This window comes from Hyaena hyaena, unplaced genomic scaffold, assembly GCF_003009895.1.
Source record: "Hyaena hyaena isolate Hyena2069 unplaced genomic scaffold, ASM300989v1 scaffold_75, whole genome shotgun sequence".
NCBI classification, from domain to species: Eukaryota; Metazoa; Chordata; class Mammalia; order Carnivora; family Hyaenidae; genus Hyaena; species Hyaena hyaena.
The window spans coordinates 1,043,615-1,070,215 of NW_024080707.1; the positions used below are offsets into that span (position 1 = coordinate 1,043,615).

At 41.0% G+C, this 26,601-nt stretch overlaps 1 protein-coding gene across 1 annotated transcript in view; it reads left to right on the top strand.

Annotated features, from left to right (window-relative positions):
- The window catches only part of ROR1 (receptor tyrosine kinase like orphan receptor 1), a 262,889-nt gene that overhangs the window by 225,457 nt on the left and 10,831 nt on the right, over window positions 1-26,601 (top strand). Inside the window, 3 exon segments of the mRNA XM_039233468.1 lie at window positions 1,187-1,504; window positions 3,530-3,775; window positions 18,304-18,515. Coding sequence (XP_039089399.1) covers window positions 1,187-1,504; window positions 3,530-3,775; window positions 18,304-18,515 — 776 coding nt within the window.

Below are 26,601 nucleotides of genomic sequence, written 5' to 3' on the forward strand. Positions count from 1 at the left end.
TGGGAGTTCCAGTGTAAATGTTTCACCACCCATTTTTAATAATCCCCTCTTGGGGCGCCTGGGTGGCTCAGTCGGTTAAGCGGCGGACTTTGGTTCAGGTCATGATCTTGGAGTCTGTGTGTTTGAGTCCCGCACTGGGGTCTGTGCTGACAGCTCAGAGCCTGGAGCCTGCTTCCGTTTCTGTGTCTCCTCTCTCCCTGCCCCTCCCCTCCTCACGCTCTCTCTCTCTCTCTCTCTCAATTAAATAAATGTTAAAAGATAATAATAATAATAATCCCCTCGAGACATTTTCGGTAGACATCTGCTTGCTGGGAAATATGATTTATTTATTTATTTATTTATTAAAATATTATTTATTTATTAAGCCATTTAATTTCGTTTAACCCAGCACTTCCAAAACTTGTTTGGTTGGCTAGGGAACCTTCATTTCTCAAACACTATTAATATTCTATAGAATTAATGTTCTAAGGAACATGCTTTGGGAAACAGTGTACCAGCCACTTCGGGGGCTGCCTTGGCAAGTAGAAGCTCTTGTCAATGGAGGTTTGCAAAGGGACGCTAGTGCTCTTTTTTTTAAAAATGGATGCCATACTGGGTAAGAGGTTAGGCTAAGTGACCACTAATACACACGCTGCAACCACTGAGTTGTGCTTTTATTTGAGAACTTCCAAGAGAATTGCCTCATTTTCAGAAGATGGAATAGAAAGTATTCAAGCCACAAAGAAATTAGACAAGTTCCCCAAAGTCCTCCAGTTCAGAGGCAAGACACGGAACTAAACCCTGTGATCAGCCTCAGCCGCCGCATAAAGCACGTTCTGCCCTGCAGCTGTCAAATGTTTTAGAAGCTGCACAAAACTAATAAAACGTACCGGATGAAACACAAAGTTCTTTGCTTTGTAGTAAAAATGAAAAATATATTGTGCTTTAACCTAATTAATTCTTTTTATTGGGAAATGGTACATATGTAACTTAATCCTGTTTTTTTAACTTTGTAGTCAAAATGATTTTTTTCAAGCCAGTGAAAGTAAGCTGCTTGGACATCTGAACTGAATCTCTTCTTGGCCTTGTCTCTTTGAGCCCAGCAGATTCCTTCGAGTGTGTGTTTATTATCTGATATCTGTTGACTAGATAACCGAAGAAGATAAACCCTGGCCCCTGGGAGTTAATAACTGTGTTTGTTTTCCAGCTGCCTTCACCATGATTGGCACCTCCAGCCACTTATCTGATAAGTGCTCTCAATTTGCCATTCCTTCCCTGTGCCACTATGCCTTCCCATACTGCGACGAAACCTCCTCCATCCCTAAGCCCCGGGACTTGTGTCGCGATGAATGTGAAATCTTGGAGAACGTCCTCTGTCAAACAGAGTACATTTTTGCAAGATCAAATCCCATGATCCTGATGAGGCTGAAACTGCCAAACTGTGAAGATCTCCCCCAGCCGGAAAGCCCCGAAGCTGCAAACTGCATCCGGATTGGAATCCCCATGGCGGATCCCATAAATAAAAGTAGGTGACTCCTGATCTTCTGTGTTGCCTGGGGGCCAGCGACCCCATGGCAGAGTGAAAACTGGATCTTGATCTGTAGTCATGATTCGTATTGGTACTCAGATTACCTTACAATGGGTTAATTACTATGTGGGGGCCGAGCATTTGTGGTAGGTTAGATGTAGTAACTATCCTCAAGAAGCTTCATGAAGAGAATACCTTTTTATTTTTATATTTTTTAATATTTATTTTTGAGAAAGAGAGCACAAGCAGGAGTGGGACAGAGGGAGCGGGACAGAGTGAGGGACTGAGGATCTGAGGTGGGTCCTGCACTGACAGCAGCGAGCCCGATGTGAGGCTCAAACTCACGAACCAGGAGATCATGACCTGAGCCAAAGTTGGAAATTCAACCTACTGAGCCACCCAGGCACCCCAATAATAAATGTTTAAATATATTTGTTGATTTCTCAGTGACTCAAATAGAATTACCATATGACCCAGCAATGCCACTCCTGGGTTTACACTCAGAGAATTTAAAATAGGTGTTCAGGGGCACCTGGGTGGCTCAGTCAGTTAAGCATCCGACTTCAGCTCAGGTCACGATCTCACGGTTCGTGAGTTTGAGCCCCACACTGAGCTCTGTGCTGACAGCTCAGAGCCTGGAACCTGCTTCAGATTCTGTGTCTCCCTCCCTCAGTCCCTCCCCCACTTGTACTCTGTCTCTCTCTCAAAAATAAACATTAACAATTTTTAAAAAATAGGTGTTCAAACAAAAACTTTTATGCAAATGTTGATAGCAGCTCTATTCACAATCACTAAAAGGTAGAAACAACCCAAATGCCCATCAGTGGATGAGTGGTTAAACAAATTATGGTATGTCTACATAATAAAATATTATTCATCCATAAAAAGGAGTAAAATCCTGTTACATGCTACAGCATGGCTGAAACTTAAGAAAAGTATTATGTAAGTGAAAAAGGCCAGACGCCATTGTATGGTTCCTTTTATATGAAATATCCAGAAAAGACAAATCCATAGAGCCAGAAAGCAGATTAGTGGTTGCAGGGACCAGGGGAAGAGGGTGTGGGGAGTGGCTGCTTAGTACAGGGTTTCCTTTGACATGATACAAGGGTTCTGGAATGAGATAGTGGTGAAGGCTGCAGAATATTTTGAATATTCTAAAGACCCTAATGGTAAGTTTCATGATATGTGTATCATACCACAGGTTTAAAAATATACACACGGAGCTTCCCTCTCTCCACTGTCTTCTCACCTCTGTCCCATTTACCTAGAGTTAGCCTTACTGGTCATTTTTTGGTGTCCTTTGATAGTTACGTTATTCTATTAGTTAAATGTGTTAATGCATCTAAAATGCTTAGAACTGTGCTTAGCCATAATAACAGCGGTGTCTTCATTATTATTATTATTACTATTATTTTACCATTACCCCTCCATATTTTAACTTCAACTTAATGAATTTTTACAGTGCTTTCAAGTAAGTGCCATGGTGGTCTGGAGAGAGGATTTGCTTCTCAAGAATAGCCAGCCCATCGTGCTCGCTTCGGCAGCACATATACTAAAGAATAGCCAGCCCATCGGCACACAGGGGCCCCAACTCCTGTTAGAAACCCATAACTCACTGCTCCTAATGAACATTTTCTGGGAACTGGGTTCTTTATCACACGATTCACGTCCGAAGACATCGAGCAGACACAGAGAGAGCAGTTGGGCGTGAACCTTCCCCGAAGCATTCACTAGGAAATTATTCCTGTGCCTCCAGGTCCTGCCCCAGTTCTGATTTTTTTTTTTTTCAATATTAAAAATGCATGTGGAGGACTGGTTTTATTCCTGAAGCATAAGCTTTAAATCCTCCCAGGAATGTAACTGCGAGGCAGGACCTATGTCCCAGGCCAGCCGGCAGGGGGGACTGCCCCCGTGGCCCCACAGCAGCAGGGAGCCTTAGCCTTGCAGAAACCGCTGGCTGGGAGTTCCAGTGTCTCCTCTGTTTCTTGCTCACAGTTTGGGCCTTGCTCTTCTGCTTTTCAGATCACAAGTGCTATAACAGCACAGGTGTGGACTACCGGGGGACCGTCAGTGTGACCAAATCAGGGCGCCAGTGCCAGCCGTGGAATTCTCAGTACCCCCACACGCACACCTTCACCGCCCTCCGTTTCCCAGAACTGAACGGAGGCCATTCCTACTGCCGCAATCCGGGGAATCAGAAGGAGGCTCCCTGGTGCTTCACCTTGGATGAAAATTTTAAGTCTGACCTGTGTGACATCCCAGCATGTGGTAAATGCCTTTAATGTATTCGGTCACCTTTCAGAGATTTCCTCTCCATCCCCTTGCCCTTTGGAGAGCCTGTAAGGAGGCAAAGGAGATCGATAGTGTTTGTTTGGTCTCAAACTGGGTTTCTAAGACAGATAAACCTTGCTGTTTCTGCATAAAACCCCTCTTAGGGTGCCAGTGCACACTCTCAGGGAGGAAACTGCTTTATTCCTGCAGCCATTGTGGTCAGTGGGGAAAACAGGGCACACGTGAAACAGCTTATCACAGCTATTTATGTAGTAAAAGGTATTACCTGCAATGGTCCATGTCCAAGTGCACCCATTGAGCACAACAGGAGTATTGGAAGCAGAAAGAGAACCGTTTTCCCTGTGTCGTTAAGAACTCCCACAAGGTGAGATGAACCTATAGCTGGTACTCAGTCATCCAGGGCATAGTGTAGATAAACTGTGTCTTCTCTGTCATCCTTTTATGCTGCAGAAGTGTTGAAAGAAAATGAAATTCCCGAATCCGTTTGGTGGTTGTTTTTTGGTTTTTTGTTTATTGTTTTGGTTTTTTTTTTTTTTTTCCTAGAAAAGATGTTTGGAGAGTAGTAGAAAGATAGTGAAAGCGAGGGTGAAACCTAGAGTTTGGGACCGTTTTGGAACTGGCTCATCCTCCTCGTCATGCTTCTCATAGATGATGTCAGCTGGGTTTCCCCAGGATAGCAGGAGAGTCCAATGTCACTGCAGGGAAAGCCGTCACAATAACAGGGACCTAATAATGATATCCACCTGGGGGTTGTTGGGAGGACGAATGAGTTGTTCACTGAAAAATCCTAGGAACTCTGGAAGATAGTAAATGCTTAACAGATATTATCTATTGTAATTATTATCTGGGTGATATATAAAGAGGAATCTACTATAATTAGTGTGCAGTCTACATAGAGGAATGTTTGCTCTGAGTTTGGCAAATATTATTTGAGAGCCCACTGTGGAGTAGGGGGTTTGAAAGAGAAATAAAATGTGATTCACATTACAATCACAATGCAGTGTGTATGATGCAATAGAAGTTGGCACAAATGTTATGGAAAAAAGAAGAGGAAGCTAAAACATACTAAAGAGGTCCGTAGGAAGAAGTAATAAAAATGTTAAAAAGAAACCTTAGTGATGAAAATTTGGGAAACTATTATTTTATAATTTCATTCTTAGGTGTTGCCTGTTACCATATTGTCTTCTCTTGCAAAATGGTTTTATGGGTGCTTAAGCATGCCAAGTTTGAGAAGGAGGTGACCAGACCCCTTTTGTGTTCTGGACTTTAAAATGCCTTCATATGCAGCATAAAGAACAAATTATGAAGTAAAACTCTTCCAGAGCCACCATTGGAAACTTCAAAGCAAATTATCCTGTATTTTTTAAATGGTTTGCCCTTAATAATTCATGACTTTTCCCACATGCTATATTCAACATTAATAGGAGAAGAATAAAAATAAAATGTAGATTTATGATCATTTACTTAGTTTCCACCCCTTCTCTCAAACTAGGTTAAGGTACAAAGATCTGTAAGACAGCCAAGGATAAAAGCACCGCTCACCGAGCACCTTCCATGTGCAAGACGTGGTACTTGGGGTTTTCATGGGCTTTATTTATATTCACCCTTACACTGTGGCAGGTATTATTGCTTTTTTAATTTTTTTAAAGTTTATCCACTTATTTTGAGAGAGACACAGAGTACAAGTAGGGGAGGGGCAGGGAGAGAGGGAGAGACAAAGAATCTTAGTAGTTTCTGTGCTGCCAGCTGTGGAGCCCAACATGGGGCTCAAACTCACGACCCATGAGAGCATGACCTGAGCTGAAACCAAGAGTCAGTCACTTACCTGAGCCACCCAGGCATCCCTGTGACAGGGATTTTATTAACCCTATGTTGCTGATGTTACACGCAGCTAGTAAATGGCATGTCTGTCTGACTCTAAGCTCACCTTCTTGCTACTCTACCATGGTAGTTCAGAACACTGATATGTGTCTTCAGGGAAACCAAATGAATTATTTTAAGAAAGAAACACACTGTTCACTCCACTCTGGGTAAATGCTGTTGTCCTTTAGGTGACTTCTGACCCATAATTTCCAACAAATGCCCTGCAGAAGTAGGGAGGTAATTTGTTCATAAACTAGAAAATTTGTTGATAAGCTGATTTGAGCTTTATTACAATTAATTTACATAGCAAAGACTAAATTCTATCTAAAAAGTAAGTTTTCATTTCAATGACCTTCCTGAAGCAATCAGACCAAATACACACTCTGAGAGATGAAAGAAATTTGCTGGACTGTTGACAGAGAGAGAAAGATCACCTACATCTACGGAACACTCACCAGCTGCCTGCACAGTGCCCCATGCTTTACATGTATGTGTACATTTAAAACTCATAAGCACACTGCGGGGTAGATGTTATTAATATAGTTCACTGAGGTTCAGAAGGGCTAAAGGACTTGTCTAAATCACACAAATGGTGAGATTGGACCTCGGACTCTCATCTGTATACATATAGCTCTGACCAAACTCAAAGCTCAAGCCCTTTTCCCAGACACTCTGCTATCACCCATTTAAAGATTTTCCAGAAATAAATAAAAGAATGACAGTAGGCCTCACCTCTGGATTCCATAATACATCGGAAAGTGTTCTTTGCCACTAAGGAAATCCTTCATGGTATTACTCTGTATTATTATGGTAGCAATCAGTGCGGTGATGTTAGAAACCCCCAGGATATTTCTTTCTGAATACCAATCAGCAGAGAACACTGGTTAGTTATAGTCAGGTGAGAGAGAGATTTAGACGAATGTTAAGCCCAGAGATGATGAGGGAGTTTTCACCACTTATAATAATAATTTTTATTAAAAAGCACGTTTTCATTTCATTTTGTAAGAAGACAGTTCCTCTTGAATTCTTCAAGCCAAGCCACAAAGACATCCATTAAAGGCACAGGGAACACTTGACATGTGATCTGGCAGCAGCTGTGAGAGGCCAGTGGCTCCCCCGTGTGGGAATTAAAGGAGAAAGCAGGTTGGCATCAGCTGTTGTTCCCGGGCAAGGCTTCTCAGAATTGTGCCTGGATTGACCACCTCTCAGCCACTTAATTGTAATAGCATCCAACTTTTAGAACACTTCTATAGGGCATTGGATTTTTTTTTTCTCTTTTCATTCTTACACAGTTATGAAAGCTAAAGTAGGAATTTCCTGCCCTCTTTTACCATATGAGGAAATCAAGGCCCAGAGAAGTGGTAAGACTTACCAGAGATCACAAATCAACTAAACTGGGTCTGCTCTCTCTGGGACACTCACTGCTCTTTGTTCTGTACCAGCACTTCCCCATCGGCAGAAGTCTTGCCTTCCGGGGAACATTTGACAATGTCACGAGATATTTGGTCATCACTCCGGGGCGGGGTTGTGAGACGTTACTGGCTTCTACTGGGTGGAGGCCAGAGATGCTGCTAAACACCCTTCAATGCACAGAATGATCCACACAAAGAATTATCTGGCCCAAAATGTCATAGGAACTCTGAGACTGGATAAGAATTATACAATTGATACTATAGAACATACAATATGGAATATTGTATATATTGTAAAAAAAATTATACAATTTAAGTTATAGAATAACAGTAACATCAAACAGAGTGCCTGGGTGACTTACTCAGTTAAGCGACGGACTTCAGCTCAGGTCATGATCTCATGGTTTGTGAGTTCAAGCCTCACATCGGGCTCACTGCTTTCATCACAGACCCACCTTCAGATCCTCTGTCCCCTCTCTCTCTTGCTGCCGCTCCCCTGCTCGTTCTCTCTCTCAAAATAAATAAATAAACTTAAAAACACAAAAACATTAAACAGCAGCTGCCATTTACTGAGTGCTTACAGTTAGCCAGAGACAGTGCTAAGAGTTTTTAAATGTATTATCTCATGTATAATAGTTCTATAATCCTGTGAGTTGCACTTTATTCTACCCTAGAAAGGAAAACCAAGATATAGAGGTTAAATAACTCTTCCAAGGCCGCATGGTTAATAAGAAATGAACTCAGGATTCAAACCTTGATCTTGTATACTCTGTGATTTATGTATGTGTATGTCTGTATATACAAATGATAGACAGATAGATAGAGAGATAGATTGACAGATACTGAGGATAACTTTTCATCTTACAATGAGTTGAAATCTTGTGGGGCAGATTTGAAAAGAGTCCTTTCACTTCTCCCTCTGAAAAATGGATGGAATCCCATGGGAACATTCCTGCATTCTTTAGTTAAGTCAAAGTTGAGGAGATTTCAAAATCTCCATGTGGTTTCTCATTTTCCTACTGATAACTTTTGTTTTCATTTCAACCTAGTAAGGCTAAAAGGAGTTGAGGCCTAATTAAATGCAGAATGTGAGCATTTGTTGTACTTTCTAGAATAAAGGCATTTGAGAACGGTCTGCCACAGACCGTTTTATCTGCAAACTTTCACTTTAAGACAGAACATATAATTAAACACAACCAAACGTGCCTGCTGTGAATTCTGGGAATTGGCTCTGCTAGGACTCTGCGCATGTGCCCAGGCAGGGCTTGGAGGGAGTGATAAGACAAAAGACACCCGCCCTCCCATCCTCCCTATCTTTTCCTTCCTATCCGAGGCATCCAACAGCCTGAACAGTTAATTATTTATTTAGTCCCTCACTGAAACCAATATGTGTTGAGCTTCTGCTGTGCTTTAGACTTTGTGAACAGGGTAGAACAAAGCATGCCCTCATGTAGCCTACAGTCTAGGGAAAGGATCAGATGGAAAAAGTATGAATCACATTAAGCACTGCCTTACAGCTCCGAACACGTGCGTTATTATGTGCTTGGCATTTTAATGACTGTGGTCTGTTGAATACTGTGCTAAGTTCCTCAATACCAGTATCTGGCCTGGGACTTAGTTGATGCTTAATAAAATGTGTTGAATTAATGAATCCTCATAATAACCATAGGACAGAGGTATCCTCCCTGTTTTACTGATGGAGAAGTTGAGGCAATGATGTTTTTACTAAAGCCACGATTCAGACCAGGTCCACAGGATTCCAGGTCCAGTCATCTGCCCACCATGGCACAGTTACCTAAAGAACAAATTCTAGATTATTCAGAGGACTAAACATTGCTTTATCCTCTCCCCCCTTCGTTTGATCACTATGAACTGTCTAGGTCTTTGGGATGCTGTCCGTTGATTTTCTGATTACAGCCCCACACATGCAGGCATAGGGCCCCCAGCCACAAAGCCATGTGTTCTAGCACCCTAGGTGCTGCACTCAGCCTCAGCCCTGTTGAGGACTAGCTCCCCCAGCAGCTCCCCGCAAGGCTCACGGCGTTTGCCCATTTCCCGTTAAATCCACTTCTCCTCCCTTCCCGGCAGCCCCACGTCCCCAGTCCTCAGAGTTGGCCATTTTCCCTGAGATCCTGCCTGCAAACCTTCATTCACTATGCCTTTACCTCTAGTCACCGTGGCCACCTTCCAAGCCAAATACTGTGGGTTGGGTGGAAACTACGTCGAAAAAGAAACATTTGCCTATGTTCTTTCCAACTGGCACCTAGGCACACCCCCCAGGGTCACACTTTCACTGTAGCCCTTATCATTGCTTTTCTATGCAGCCCTGGGGGCAGATGGATGGAAAAGGCCTGTTTCTCTGGGAGCAGCTTTTGCGTGTTCTGACCATTTGACTCTGGCTGTGTTCTCCCCCAAGACCTACGTTCCTTCTCTCTCCCCCACAAACTGAGATCTTCTATCTGTTCCTTCCTCAAATTGTATGGGGAAGCTGAATCTTGATTGTAGTAGTGTTCTCCTATTCAAACCTCAGTCCTCCGTCTTACTCTAAATTAAGTCCAAAGGCCACATTTCTTCTGCCAGCCAGGCTGGCATGTCTGAGAGACCTCTACCAAACAACTAGAACTTCCAGGCAGCGGTATTGTTTTTACTCCTCAACCAGCTTCACCGTGGAGTACCCAATGATAAAAAAAAGTTAGTGGGCCATTTGGCTCCACTTTTAGTTTTCATACCTGGCCTATTACTTTTGTATTTCCTTTTAAGTCTTTGGCTTGCAGCAGTTTGCCAAAGGGCACATTGCCCAGTTCTGTGCCTGAATAGCCCTGACTTGTCCCATAACCTTACAAACACCCGCCCTGGGTTCTGCTTTGTCACAAACCATTTTCTACAATGCGGTGGTTTACAGTTCGGGGCAAGGCAGATGTTTTCCAGATTGCGAACACTGCAGTTTTTAACTCACTCTGTCAGCAGCCTTCTCCCATATTTCATAGAAGACCTGTTGTAAGGCAATTTGTCTTTCAGCCATTTCTTCAAACCAAAATTGAACATTACAGTGAATTGGACGGTGGGGAGGGGGAATGGAGGGAGGAACAGAGCACAGCTTTGTACAGTTTGAAGATTTCCGGAAGAGTTATTTTTATGCTACAGAGATTTTCAAGATGTACTTTATTCTCCAGTCTCTATACATTTTCGACAAAGTAAAGAACAATAGTTACCCAAAAACTTATAACTAAGTCATGTTCCATAAACATTTTTAACCGTAAAATAATTTTTTCTCAAAGGTTTTTTTATTGTTCTCAAAATATATTGAGTCATATACCCAGTGTGTCAGCTGCTCCAGCAATAAGCTCTGGGAAGCTTTTAACTCTTTTGGCCCACCACCTTGCCAATGGGAAGGGCTCCTTGTCACTTTAACCCTTTGGTGACAGAATTCTGATACAACACCACAATGATCTTTGCTATTGGCTTTGTATCAGCCAAGATTCTGGCAGGAAACAAGGCACAATCAAACACACTATGGAGAACTTCATAAAGAGACTGATTATGAAGGTGTTGGCAGAATTAGGAGAAACCGATAAGGTGAAGGACCCATGGGTAGCAGACGAGGGAGGCATCATCCAAGGCTTGAGCAGTGAAAGGGATGATTGGTTACCTGACCTCGTGGAACACAGCTGAGGCTGAAGAGAAGGCTGTTCAAAGGCTCTGGCCTTTGTTAGAGGGAGGCAGTCAATCCTCTGCAACTAAGCAAGGAGGAAGCCTGGGAACAAACATGTGAACCATACTCTTCTTGCCCTTGGCAGTTCTTCTTGTCCCACAAAATCTCCTGTTGGCTGAACCAAACTGGAAGCCAGAGGACAAGGGTGCCCATTGAAACTGTCCACAGAAGCCAGCCTCAGCATAGAGCTGAGGAGAAAAGGACCAACACTGGATCTGAGAATACTCAGGGAAAAATACTCCTCACTAACCTTAAATCAGTCACTTCTCAAGAAAGTCAAAAGTGAGGCGCCTGAGTGGCTCAGTCGGTTAAGCGTCAGACTTCGGCTCAGGTCGTGATCTCATGTTCAGTGGGTTTGAGCCCCACATCAGGTTCTGTGCTGACAGCTCAGAGCCTGGAGCCTGTTTCAGATTCTGTGTTGCCCTCTCTCTCTGCCCCTCCCTTGTTTACACTCTGTCTCTGTCTCAAAAATAAAATAAACATTAAAAATTTTTTTAAAAAGTCAAAAGTACAGTAGGGCTCTAAATAAGCTATGTCAACTCAGTTTATGAAATCGGAGAACTTTGGCAGAAACCATAAAAATCCCCCATCCTCTCTGTGACCATTGCCAGAGACCTTCAGAGACAGGGACATCTTACCACCCCAAAGAGGTTATGGGATGGCTCCCACTGCTCAAAATCTGCTCAAAATCTGAAATCAAAACTTCTATATGAAATCTCATTTTTTAAAACTGTTGACCACTAATTCAAATTAGAAAAAAATAAAACCCTGGTAAGGAACAAGTCTATGTACTAGATCCACTTTGTAACCTCTGGTGTCATTTATCATCCAAATTTCAAAGTACCATCCTTCATTTAATTTTTAATTTGGTCTAAGGAGCATGTAGCTCTTCCAGCCTTTACTTACCCACCTTCCTCTTTCTCTGGATGTTTCTTGTTTTTTTAAAGCCCTTCTTAAAAACATGGCTCTTAGAATAGACCTTTTTGGTATTTTTAAATCAGTGAAGGTAGAAAAGGACCATATTTTTGATCATTAGTCAGTATTGCCGATGAAGGGTATTTTTTTTTTTTTTTTTTTTTTTTTTNTTTTTTTTTTTTTTTTTTTTTTTTTTTGCTAAAAGTGCCATATATAAAAATTTTTGGAGCAATTTCATTGTGCAGTTACTGGGTCCAACTGAGCCTTCAAGTCTTCATTAAAATTTATTAGTCTTCCTTCTTCCTCTTTTTTTGGTTTTGTTACATAAAATATTATTCAGTATCATGGGCTTCTTTAAGCAAGAACTCTAACATAACTACAAGCTATAATATTTATTTGTAAAATTTCAACTGTTGGTATTGGGTCATTATTTTAGCCTGTAAATTTTATTTCTATAAATCTTATTTCTATAGTCAGATATCTTTTCTAGATATCTGGGTCATTTTCAAGTTTGATACATATATCATCATCAAGTAGTTAATGATAATGTCAAACAGGCAGATTGGCATAGCTTAACTCTCTACAATTTGAGGTTGATTTAATGAATAGCACTTTTAAGGCACAGGCACATGGTAAATTTCAAATTTATCTAATGATATTTTTATCTAGCCCTCCATCTTAGGTCCATAAGGATATCTTGGGTCTCTTGATCAAATGACTTGCTAAAGTTTAAATGTGCTTGGTCTACCACTCTAAAATAATCCTATAAAAATGCAAGAGATTTAATTTTATAAAACTTATTGAATTTTGGCACTTAACAGAGTAGTCCATTTAAAAAGTGGGCAAAGGACTAAAACAGATATTTCTCCAGAGAAGATATACAAATGGCCATCAATATATGAGAAGATGCTCATTATCATCTGTCATTAAAGAAATGCAAATCGAAACCACAATGAGACATCACCTCACACCCATTATTAGGACCCATGATTTTATAAGAAGAAAAGGAGAGGAGGAGAAAATAGCACATGTTAGCAAAGATGTCAGAAATTAGAGCCATTGCTCACTATTGGTGTGAAGGCAAAATGGTGCAACCATTAAGGAAAACAATATGGATGTTTCTCAAAAAACTAAAAATAGAATTACCATATGATACAGCAATCCTACTTCTGGACATACATCCAAAAAATGGAATGCAGGATCTCAGATACTTGTACACCCATGTTCATCGCAACATTATTCACAATAGCTAAGAGGTATAAGCAAGCCCATCGATGGATGAATCCATAAAGAAAATGTGTTATTTACATACAGTGGAATATTATTTAGCCTAAAAAAGAAGGAAGTTTGACACATGTAACAACATGGATGAACCCTGAGGACATTTTCTTTCTTGAGTGAAATAAGCCAGTCATAAAAAGATAAATACTGTATGATCCCACTTATATAAGGTATCTAAAATAATCAAATTCATAGAAACAGAAAGACTGGTTGCTATCAGGCGCTAGACGGAGGGAGAAATGAAGAGTTAATGTTAAATGAGTATAGAATTTCATTTTTGCAAGATGAAAAAGTCTTGGAGCTCTGTTGTACAACAAAGTGCATGCATTTAGCACTGAACTGTACACTTACAAATGGTTAAGATGGAAAATTTTGTTAATTTTTTGACATAATTAAGCTTTTTAATTAAAGAGAAAAGATTAGCCCAACTCTTTCCTTTTATAGACTAGAAAACTGAGATCCTAAGAATTTATAGTTCTAGTGAACTCATGTGGATTCTAGTTACTAAATTTTTCTCAAGTGCTCACAAATGAGTTGCTGTCCCTAACTTACTGTGGGTAAAACAATTGCTGAAGAGAAAAAAAATGTAGTCACTATATATGGCCAATCATAGTCTTTTTCAGAATTAATTTGAAAATATATAAAGCAATAGGACATCTACTTAGTATTTTCATCATTAAATCGAGATCTAATGGTGGACCTAGCCTGCCAACTAAGGGCCTAGTTACCCGCTTTTCTCCTATGGCTTCCAGGCATATGCTTAAATATCACTGATGTAGGCTCCTATCTGCTACAGACCCACTTCTTTTGTAGTTTTTAACTAATAAATGATAGCAATTCTTGTTTGTTTACTATGGGTTTTTTTCAGACAAGATTATAATTTAACTTGTTTCTTTTCTTTTCTTTTCTTTTCTCTTCTCTTCTTTTCTTTTCCTTTACTTTACTTTTTAAATTTTATTTGGAATCCCAAGGTTCTGTAAGACTTCTTTCCACCTTTGCCGTATTTAAGATATAAGAAATGTTTTTGTTTTAACTCAAAGTAATATCCCAGATGATGTTTCACTTTAGTAAAGTCCCTCTTGAGTAAGAAGTCATGTTTACCTTGTTTTAAGCCTCAGTATAAGAAAGGAGCATTCTCTCCATTATATTTAATTACAAATCAAAGTATTGAATATCTTTGTAAAAATAAAATAGGAATGTCAGATGTGAACTGTGATACCAAACTGTTGATTTTTAAAAGGAAATTAATCATGTGATCCAGACTAAATAGTTGGCTTCAAAAATCCCAAGTATTTCATTTGATGTAACTAATATGTGCATTTAACTTTTAAACAGTTGTTTCAAAATATTAAAAATCTTCACCATCCTAATTTTCAGCAGGTTTCCTTTGTAATGCTCTGAAGGTGTCCATTACCCTGTAAAGTAAATGGTAAGAATAGTGTCCATTGCTCTGTGATCTCTTTAACAGTGTGGTCCCCACCAGATATTAGCTCTCATTAAAGGGAACCTTGGAATCTGAAGGAGAATAATGAAAAACAATTCAATATGGTGTTTTAATTTTTATTAGTAATAGAATTTTGAAAGCATAAAAGCATTGAAGGCAGACAGTCTTGCATTCCAACCCAGACCCTACCACCTTCTAGCTTTGTAAAATTATATGTTCTTTCTTAGCCTTCTTTTATGTACATGTAAAATCAAGAACACCAAGTACCTGATTAAAGTGATGAATACAAATGCTAGGCTGTTAAAAGAAGGTGAGCAAATGTTCATTTTCTAATTTCCATGAGTAAGGTTAATTGTTCTGTGGAAAGCTTTTCTATAAAAGTTTTTGAGCCGGACTGACTCCCTTCTGGCCTAATGCAGAAAGAGGTGTGTGTGGGAAAGTGAGGGTGCTGTGTCACAGGTTTCCAACAGGTCTAAATTTGTTTTCTGTCACTTCCAACATGGCCACGTATTGTTCTGCTTGGTTATTGCACTTGGCAAGAAGACACTGTGGTCTCATTTGCATATCCTCAGTGTAATCAGAAGGAGCCAAGTTTGACTGTGTTTAAAGATCCAGCTTCCTGAAGTTTGTTCTCCAGCAGACTCACAGGGGGAATGTCCCAGACCTCCCGTTTGCAATCAAAGGCGTTCCGTGAATAATCTGATACGGAATGATTACAGAATAGATTTCTCTGCTTGCCACATAGGTGAGAGCCCTGCTTTCTCTTGTTGCTAAAACTCTGGGCCAGAAAAATGACTAGCATTACATGAGTACTAAATTAACCTTATTCCTTTTGTAGTCATTACCTTTACAATGATTTCACTGAAAATCCAAGAATAACAAGAGGGAATCCCCCCCCCCCACACACACACACACACTGGAGTACTGAGAAATTTGAAAGTATTTTTATAATGTTAATAGTCATAGCATCCAGCAACTGTGTGGCAGTTTTCAGTTTTCTGACATTTTGTCATGAACATTATCTCTCACATGAACGAAATAAGATTGGCAGAGCAAATTATCATTTCTCTTGGATAAATGAGGAGGGGAAGGTCGGAAAGGTTGTTTCCTGCTTAAGGTTATTTCGAGTTCCCAGACCAAAGTTTTTACCTCTGAACTTTTCTACTCTAAGAGTTAGGGGTAAACATTGAGTGCTTGAGTTGTAATAGGTACGAGAGTAATACGTCCCATGTTACTTCATCTACTGTTCAAAACAATTCTGTGAAATAGGTATTACTGTCTCATTTTATAGACGAGTTCACACAGAGAGGCTAAGTGCCTAAGGAAGGTTACGTAGATGATGACAAAGTCGGTCTTTGGAGGTTTCTGACTCCGAGACATACACTTCCTTTATTCTACCACACTGTCTTTGAACTGTCTATAGACAGACAGACAGACAGATCTTACATAGACAGTCTATTCTAGATCTATTGTATTCCTACTATAGAAGATCTATCTATCTGCTAGGCCCTGTGGTAAACACTTTTCCATGGGATTTCTTTTTTTTATGTTTGTTTATTGTTGGGAGAGAGAGTGCAAGCGGGGGAGGGGAAGAGAAAGGGGGACAGAGGATCTGAAGTGGGCTCTGCACTGACATCAGAGAGCCCAGTGCAGGGCTCAAATTCACAAACCATAAGATCATGACCTGAGTGGAAGTCGGATGCTCCACTGACTGAGCCCCCCAGACACCCCTCCATGTGACTTTCTTCTCTCTGTGCATCTACCCACAGACACACAGACACAGTTGTTACGAAAGCACCGAGACTGAGTTCCTAAGACAAGAATGATTACAATGGTCTCCAGAGATGCCCAACTTGTATGTTTATCTGCCACCATATGTAATGCAGGGAGTGCAAAGGCAGCACATCTAGCAAAGCTTCCATGTCCCCACCTTTCAGGCCTCCCTCGTCCCTCCTACCTTTGTGAAACAAGAAATCCTACCATTTTAGGATTTAGGTGCCAAATAATAGCCCTTGTCAAATTACTGGCAGTGGCGTAGTTTCTAGAGCAGGAGGTATTAGAACAAGACCAACAGGAGAGGAGTCCTGGCTTTTGAATTACTAGATGTGTGTCCTTGGGCAAGTTACTTAACCACTCTGTGCCTCCACTTCCTCACGTATAAAAATAGCCATAAGGATGGCACCTGCTTCACGCAGTTAGTTATGAGGATGAAATTAATGTGTTAATAAAAAGGACTTACAACAGTACCTGGCCCATAGCTAACATGATTTGTGCTAGAAAACACTCAGTAAATATTAAAGCTGTTATGTTTATTATTCTCAATAAGCATATTTACTCCTCCCTAAATCCCTCTGAGGGTTAACCCACAGCACTGTCCCAACACCCAGGTTCTGGTACCCCTTCCTAACTTCTTGTGTTGAGTCTGTTTACGTAGGGAGAAGGCAGTGTGATTTCGTTACTGCTATATCTCACCGAATAGTAGGTTCCCAAGGCAGGTGTGTGCAAGCAAGGATGATGTATTGTCTATTCTATTTTCTATGTTCTAGGGAAAGTCACTATTTAAAGAGACTTTCTGGGTTTCTTGACCGTTTTAGTCATACTTCCCTTGTAGCATTTCTAACAACATATTGTAATTATCTTTGCTCCGTTTTCCTTACCCAACTATGAGCTCCTTAAAGGCAAAGGACGTATCGTATTTAATTTTATATCCCCTGTACCTAGAATAGCCCTTGGCAGTAGTAGCTTTTGTTTATTGACTTACTGAGCAAATGGGAAGATGAGTGAATGGATACATGGTTTAATTCTATGTTAAGTAAATAATCATCTCTGAATTTTGTGTCAGTCTGAATTTTCATACCTTGGATTTTTCTTAAAACAAGGTAGCCAATGAGGTAATTGGTGATCAGGGAATGTATTATGTAACCCCTCTAATTACTGCCCATAATTTCTTGTGTTTGTTTTGTCAGTCAAATAATTTGTTATCATATGCCTAAAGAATTTAAAGGTCAGGCTCATATCGATTTTTAAGAAGTATGCTTCATGTCTTTCTATACATATTATATGCTTTTCCAAGCAATGGCAGAGCAGATATATAAGATTTCAAAAATATACTTCAGAGCATTAGCACTCATAATTACTGGATTCATATGAAATCATTTAAGAAGAATTCTTGGATTTCAAAAAAGCATCAAGTTATGCAGTGATGCTGTACTTGGGGAAATTGTAGACACTTTCCAAAATAGATACTTCACTCTTGCAGACGAGTAGAAGTGAGGCCCAAGCAGGTGAATGATTTGCTCAAGGTCACACAGTTCATCAGAGACGGAGTCAGTCCTCCATATTCTCAGCCCAGTGACTCTGTGGACCCTGGGACCAAGATTCTGGAGTGATATTGATTCTGGAAGTTGCTGGAGTGGCCCTGTAAGTCCAGACCATTCAGGACAAGGGCATGATTTCTGGAACACCATGGTGTGGTGGTTGATTCTGGGCTAACAGCCAACTGAAGAAGAGCCCTGTGGTCCACATCAGTGCCCTTGGGTGTATACAGTCCTTTGACATGACGTTTAACTTTAAAGGTGTCAGAGAAATGCAGGTCTGCTGCTAGAGAAACGCAGCATCAGAGGGGGACCCACACACATGCAAAGGCCTCATAATGTCCCTCTGCAATTTTTAAACACTTGAACTTTCAACTTTTAAACTTCAATAAATTATGTTGAAGGTTTGATAGAAACAAATTGTAATAAGCAATGGTTCCTTTTCTCTCCAGTGAATGTGTATGTATGAAATAATAGGAGGTCATTTTAAACTATGCAATGTAATAATGTACATGTTATTTGAACTAGTATGACTTTTGCTCTCTTTTTATTTCTGTACCCAGATTAGAAGGATTCCAAGGAGAAGAATAAAATGGAGATCTTGTACATACTAGTGCCAAGTGTTGCTATTCCTCTGGCCATTGCTCTGCTCTTCTTTTTCATCTGCGTCTGCCGCAATAACCAGAAGTCATCGTCACCACCAGTCCAGAGGCAACCAAAACACGTCAGAGGTCAAAATGTGGAGATGTCGATGCTGAATGCATATAAACCCAAGGTAAAATCAGCAGTACAGAGCTGCCTGTATTCTATAGGCTTCAGGTTAAAGAAAAACTTATCAGCCCTCCCAGCTGAGAAATCAAATGATTTGCAATCAGAGTTTATAAGCTGTAGAGTTTATTTTCAGCATAACTGTATCCAAGGCAGCTGGAGCATTCTTTCATCAGTGTGTGCATGTGAGTGTTGGGCCAGCCGTATCATTGCCTTACCATCAAGTCTGGGCAAGAAAGAATCTTTAGGACATCATCTCTCCTAAGGATTCAGAACGTGAGCTATTTTTCAAAATTTCCAAGAAGGAAATTCCATACTCTTCCAATCAAACTGAAAGAGATGAACAGAGAAAAAGAAAAGAAAAACAAAAGATTTACTAGCTTCACTGTTAAAAAGTCCTTTTATTGCACAGTAGGATACACAGACTACACACTTAAGCATGGTAAGTTTTATGTGGTGTGTCTTTTGCCACAACACCAAAACCTAAATCCTAACCCAGGAGTTTAGTTCGGTTCAATGCCGAACCTAAATCCGTTCCTCTTTGGTTGAAATATATTTAAAGAGAAGTGTTACCCGTCCTATAATCTTTGAATACTGTTTTATGATAGCCTACCTTAGCCTTCTCGTCTCTGTGCTAAATCAGTCCACTTCCTTTGTTTTTCCTCCTCATCTTTCAGCATGTGGGCTGCTTCCAGGTCCGATCAAGGAAGCCAGGGTCACCAGCCCTTACCTTAAATGGAGCACACACACCACATCTTAAAGCTGAAATACAACAGAGGCTTTCTCTCCAGAAAGCCAGAACCTGAATCCCAGCCCTCTCAGCAAAGAGATTTCATTTAAATAACTTAGAAAATGTCAAAAAAAAGCCTGTCTTTTCTTCTTATTCCAACTCCATAGGACATTCATGCACTCATTCTGCAAATATTTATCTTCTCTGTGGGTTAGTGGCCATATCATTGGTTTGGCCTTCATAAAGAGAAGATGCATCACTTCAATAAAATTTTAGAGGAAAAAATGTCTTTGTGCTCAAATTAACAAATTCTTTTAACTCGTAAGTAGAGTTGCATCTTGGGACTGACGGAGAGCACTCATTTGATTGTAGTCTGCTGTGCGGTTGGGTTTTTTTAATTTAAAAAGTATTAAAATATTTTTTTCTGTTGTAGTCCTATTTGTTGGTAAGGTTTTTGGGTTTCTTAAATGTTAAAAATTCATTTTTAAGTATTTTGTCCCAAGCAAAACCACAGTTCTCTTAAGTGGGAATTTTTTCCATTAAAAAAAAAACCATGAAGAAAACCTAAAGCATGGGAAAAAAAAAAACATGAAAAAAAAAATGAAGAAAACCTGAAGACCACAGTGTTTGCTAAGTGGCTTGGGGCACAGGTAAAGGTGGAGGTTCAGCTGTTTGTGACATCCTAGCTGCCCGCTAGTCAGCTTACATACATTCCAGTATGTGATATAATGTCATATTTAATCCTTATAAGGTACTAGAAGAAAAGAGAGGGGTTAAGATTGCATATTCATGAAGTAACGCCTAGTCGACATTTTATATTTCCCATACTTCAAAGTTCCCGAGCAATAGTCTTTATTCCGTGAGAATCTTACCCCATCACTTTTTTAAATGTTTATTTATCTTTGAGAGAGTGCAAGTGGAGGAGGGGTGGGGGGCTCAGGGGGACAGAGGGTCCGAAGCAGGCTCTGAGCTGACAGCAGAGAGCCTGATGTGGGGCTTGAACTTAGAACCACAGGATCATGACCTGAGCCGAAGTTGGACCCCCAACCAACTGAGCCACCCAGGCGCCCCTCTCCATCATTTCTGTTATTAAATGTTGAGAAACCTTAGATGTTCCAGACCTCTGGATGGGAGAGAGACTCGGATAGGTTTGGTTACAGCAGTCAGTGTGCAAAAGTTTGGAGGGGCAGACTCCTCATTGCTGTGGCAGGAACCACGGGAAGAGTCATTTCCACTTGGGAAAATTGTCAGTTTTGTAAGTCAGCCTCACTGCAACTCAATTCCATTTTTAGCGGAGGTTTGTTTTGCAAAGCATGACGTTCAATAGGCATGATGTTTTGGATTTGTGCAGTCTTTCAGATAAAGTCTCTCAGAGAGCTTTCTGGCGTAAATGGAGAAAGATAATGTGGGTCATCTGATACAGATTGTTAAGAACTATACCAGGAACTTTTACAGTCATCATCTTAGTTAATCCCCACAATGATTCTATAAGATAAGAGTTATTATTCCTACTGTACAACTAGGGTGAGACTCATACAGATTAAGTAACTTGTCCAAAATCAAAGAGCTAGAAATTGGAAGAGATGAAACGTGAACATGGGATTTTTCATGACTAAATAAAGTCCTTGCTCTTGCCTGACCCCTTAATAACTTTTTCACGGAACAAATCGTGCTGGGAAGGGAGAGTGGGAGGGGGTCAGGCAAACAACTGAATATAATTCCATTTGGTCAGTTTGGGCTGAACACTAACCACAGGCATCACCCTGGCTTGTGATAAATCCTTAAGAGGCTTGTGTAACAGTCGCACGTCTGAAGGATATAGCTCCAATCCTGCCAAAGGCATGCGAAATTTGACCGGAGCAGTAATAGTCCTCTACCCTTTGTGGTCATAGAGACAAATGTAAAATATACTGGGACCAATTTTCCCAAAGACTTGATGAAGTAAACATTGTTTTCATCATTTCTGAAGGGTCCCTTGCAAAATCTGCCAGTGCCAAGATTTCTCCAACCCAGGGCTTAAAATTCAGCCTTAAACGGCTCTCAAATAATTCTGAACCACACTGGAAGTTGGAATGGCTCAAGTCTATTTGACTGGGTTGAGGAGGGGAAAAGGAAACAACAAAAACAAACGTTAGCTCTTTTTCTCTTACTCTCTTAAGAGATTTGGCTCCAATCAAATTTGAATTATTCTGTTGTTTGTTTTGGTTCTTACTGAGTGCCTTTCCTGGAAAAAGCACAAAGGACTTTGTAGACCTTAAAGAAAATTCCTAACTGTAAACAGTCAATCTCTAAAAGTGCTTTGAAAGGTCACTGACACATAAATATTACATGTACCTATAAAATCTAGAAAGAAGGAACACACATAAGAAAGAAGAAAGAAAGAAAGAAAGAAAGAAAGAAAGAAAGAAAGAAAGAAAGAAAGAAAGAAAGAAAAGTCCTCAAAACAAACTTCCTACCAGAGTAAAATCAAAAGGATATATCGAGCCTGGAATGTAAAAGAACAAAGCATGGAAACTGGTCTCCCCAAGCCTTATTCTTATTTCTCCTTGGTCAAGTCAAAAGTTACAGACTCCAAGGTTTTCAATGATCCAAATGAATATGGCCTTCAGGGTTTAAATGGTTTCCATCTATCTTTACTTGCTGAGCTGCTAAGATCCGCCCCACCCCCCACCCCAAGTGTTTGGATTAAGAGGAAGCTCCTCAGGGAGATTAGAAACCCATTCCTCCAGAGGAAACAATAGCAGTCAAGGACAGATTGGCTGATGGACCTGACTTGAGTCTCCAGAGAGAGGTGGATGAAGCCACTGGAAGTTAGACCTCAAGGAGGGTTGAGTTTCCTTCTGACCTATGGGGAAAGCAAGCCAGTGGACCAGAGAGGCACCTCCACTCTGAGCTGTGAGCAGTCAGGAGATAGAGACACCCCTCTGGCTCCACCCCCAGCTGCCCCACAGCCCTGAGAAGCCACTTGGCCTGAGCCTCACTTTTCTCAGTTTTTCTGAGAATGAAGTAGACCCTGTTCATATAAGGTACTGTCGGTTTGTTTTCTTTTTATTTTGGTAAGCAGAAGATTTCAAGCCAATCAGTTGGATAAGATAACCTCCTATCTTTTCCATCTTTAAAATCCCCTGATGAGTCTTCTCGTGATGCATGAACCAAGTAGGATTTTTCTACATTGCATTACAAATTTTACAATCCGAGTGGATGTTGTTTAAAAGAACTGTGGAAAATGACCTTCTCCAAGAAGCCTGGGAAACCCTAACTTCCCTTCTCTTGGATTCTTTTCCTTTTCTCTCCCCCCAGCTCCCCAACTGTCCCATGTCTGAAAAACAGGGCAGTGTTGGTAAGGGGGAAAAGTTGTGGAGCACTCTCCTTGGGGAGTGAGGAAGGTGGCTCAGCCTCCCACTCGAGCATGGTGGCAGAGGTGAGGGATTCTGTCTGTGAGATATGAGACTCACCTGTGTGGGACTCTGGCACACAGAGAGGGCAAGAGGTGGAGGAGTTTGAGAATAGAGACAAGGAACAGTGGGTTGGGCTTGGGGAGGGTCACGGCCAAGGCCTGAATAGGCCTTGGGTCAGACTCCTGCAGCTCTTGGCTGGCTGGTATCAGGAACATTTGAGGGAAAGCAAGATTTGCCTAGCTTTCTGAAGCTGGTGGCTCTAGTTCATTTCTCAGTTTACCCTCATCTCTTACCAGCTTCTCTGTTTCTTCACTTCCAGGTAGTTCCTCTCTCCTTTTCCTTTCCAGCCAAAATAGTTGCTGAATGTACTGATATTTGATTATAGTCTCTGAGCTTGTCCCTTTTGCCAGCAACATACTTCCATTTAGAAAGCCCTGCTATGGCCTGGCTACCTCTTTGGAACCCCTGACCTTACCCAGTGTCACCACACTTGGTGCTAAAATGTCCTCAATAACTTTTCCACTCAGTCCTTAAAGCCTTTGTCTCCCCAGACATCTGAGCTCATCGTTCTATTGACAGGGCTCTCTATGGAATCACCAGTGATGTAATTCAACCCAATGGCCTTTTCCAAGTCTTTATCCTCTTTAATTTCCCTGAAGCATTGGACATTCTGAACCACCATCTTGAAATGCTTTTTCTCTTGGCTTTCCTCCTATCCCCTCTGTTTCCTTCACCGGTTCCTCTTTTCTTCTCTCCCTCTTCCCCCTCCTCCCTTTCTCTCTCTCTCTCTCTCTCTCTCTCATGCTGATTTCATCCTCTGGCATTGCTTTAGTTCCCAGTTGATATACATTCCATAATCTAGAAGGACACATCTCAAGCTGTAAAATGCTTGCTCCCAGCACCTAAGGATCCATAATCCCTAGGCCTAACATACCTTTCCAGCCACATTTTTTTCTTAGTCTATTTCCGGGAGATAGTTTGATATACTTCAAAGGACAAGAACTGAGAAGAGAGAGATGATTACAAATCTTGTCTCCACTGATTACTGGCCATGAGATCTTAAGCAAATTCTCCAAAACTTTGTTTCCTCACCTGTAAAACAAGGGTACAAATAGGGGTGCCTGGGCAGCTCAGTTGGTTAAGTGTCTTGATTTCAGCTGAGGTCATAGGCACACAATTCTTGGGTTCAAGCCCCGTGTCTGGCTCTGTGCTGACAGTGTGGAGTCTGCTTGGAATTCTCTCTCTCTGTCTTTCTCTCTGCCCCTATCCCCCCACACCTCTCTCTCTCTCTCTCTCTCTAGAAATAAATAAATAAACTTTAAAACAAACCAAAAAAAAAAAAACCACAGGATAAAAATAGTACTTAGAGATTTTTCTTTTTCTTGTTTGGAGGCTCTAGCCGTGGAGCACAGCTTCTTGTATACCCTTGACCAAAGAACGGTCCTTCTCGATCAGGGAAGATCATCTTCTTCGGCCAAGCAGGCAGCATCAGGAGGGATGTGCATGGAATGGTGAGGGAGGAAGGGGACACCCCCTAGGCAGCACAATCAGCCAAGTCAACCCTGGCGATCAATGAGGTGATGAATGGTGCAGGCAGATTACTCTCACATCCAATATTTTTGATAGTTTGAGATACTGTATCTGGTACTTCACAGGTACCTGATCACTAGAAGTTACTATTATTTTTGTTACAGTGATGATATGAACAACCACAAATATTTTAATCAACTACCAAATGCTGTACACAGGATAACGTGGGTTGGGAGGAAGCTATAGGACCCAGCAGCCCACAACATGAACTTGGTGAGGAGAGAAGGGGGGGAAACCCAGCAAAGATACTAGAGGTAGCTCTTTGGACAGCTCTAGTATTCCATTCCTATTCAGTTAGCATAAATTGCCTGCCCCACACCCTGTGGACACCTTGGATAAAATCCATCAGGGTGGAGGGTCTGATTGTTAGGGCTGGGACGCTTCCAGTACAGAGCCTCGGCTTCAAGCTACATCTGAAGAAACTTTAGTTTGGGGGAGAATTAGTATTAGAAGTGGATATATTATAAGTGGTATTCCCAATAAACTAAAATACATCACAGGCATTATCTCAATGGAATCTCTGTTAAGACCATATGAAGTAGGTGCTAATTCGAGCCTGAGTTGGGAGGAAGAAAACTGAATCTTCATGCAGAGCCAAAACTTGAACCTGGGTCTGCCCAGGTCAGGAACCCACATTCTTTCCCATTTCACTCTACTGCCATACTTTTCAGGTGGACCAAAACACACGAGCTCAAATCATGAGCATTTGGTATCTCAAGCTGACATTAAAATTACTGGCCCCTGTTCTGCTTGTTTCCAGGCAGGATAGAAGCTCTCCCATTGACATTATCAAGTAGCCACCACAGAATCAACCCTGATCACTACCAAACATTCAAACTAACCATTAGAAAGTTATGTTGTAGAGAAAAGAGCTGCTTCTGAAGTTAAATCACTTCCAGAGAAGTGCAGCTGAACTCTGGGCAAATGTGGCAAACTGTTGGTTGAAACTCCCTCCAGAATTTGGTGGCATAGCGGGAAGGCACTTAGTTCAGCTGTAGTCTTTGAGAATGTCCATAACCTCCCAAAATGAAATGCCTGTGGCCTTTAAGTTTTTAAACATAATCATTGCCATTTAGGAGTAGAGTCCATTGCTTTACAATTCAAACACAGCTTACCTCAGAACCGGGAAAATGCACAAGAATGGAAAATAGGCTTTGGAGTCAAGCAAGTTCTGTCAATAGCTAAGTCCGGATACTAGGAAATCCCTACGTTATACACTCTCCAGGGCTGTTGTGCCCAACTCAGGCAAAGGCTGCTATGGAAAGGTTTTCTTCACTTGTCCCAGTCAACTAATGGGGACAACAGAGAATCAACAGGAGTGAGGTCTAGATCAGAGACCAAGAGCAACTATACCTTCACATTCCACTTTTCTACCAGTGGCCTTTATGCTTTTAAAATGCTGGAGCCCTTTAAGGATCAGAATGAAAATTGCCAGTTATTTCTGGAAGAATGCTCCAGGTTTGGAGTGAGACAGAGTTGAATTTGCATCTTGGCATCACCACTTAACAGGTGCGCTTCTTAAGCAGCCTCTTAATTTCTTGATCCATAAAATAGGAATGTCATAGTATGAATCTCAGGGGATGGTGATGAAGGTTAAACAAGCTGATACATGAAGCCCTTAGAGAAGTCCCTGGGAAGACAGACTCTGCCCTCTGACATACAACCTACCAGCTCTGCGATCACGTAACCATTCTGTTTCTCACGTTTTCCATCTGTAAAATGGGGTAATAGGCGTAGTGATCAATATCATGGGGTTGCTGTAAGGATGAATGAGGTTAATATGTATAAAGTACTTACAGCCTAACATATAAGCACTCCAAGATCAACTCCCAGGCCTTATTATGGTCTCGATGTCTGGCACAGGACAAGTATTCAACCTATGGTAGCTACTATTAAACTCAAGATTACAGATGTCTATGACAGGAGTTGTCTCCACTCTTCATGCTTCTGGCATGGGTCCTCATATACTATTCTATATGTATACTCTTTGGTATATATCGTATACAATATCAGTTGACCAACTGATACAACCAGATATTTAAAAAGATCCCACACCATAGGCTGTGCATGAAAATAGAACCAACTGATGGCATAGCCCAAGCTATAGAGTGATTTAATGTCAAAGCCTTGAATCTCATACGATAGTAGCAGAATACAAACACGGTGTATACCAGTCAGTGGTTCTTATATTTTCTTTAGCTGCCATTTCCAAAGCATCTTCTGCAGCAAAGTATTATATTCTCTGGCTCCTATAAGTCAAAATTGCTCAACCAGATTCTTCAGATACATTGTGGTCATTCATCATGCAAGGAGCAGAGACCCAGACCACTAGCAGTTGTCTAACCCAGAAAGCCATATTCGTTTATTCTGCTGGT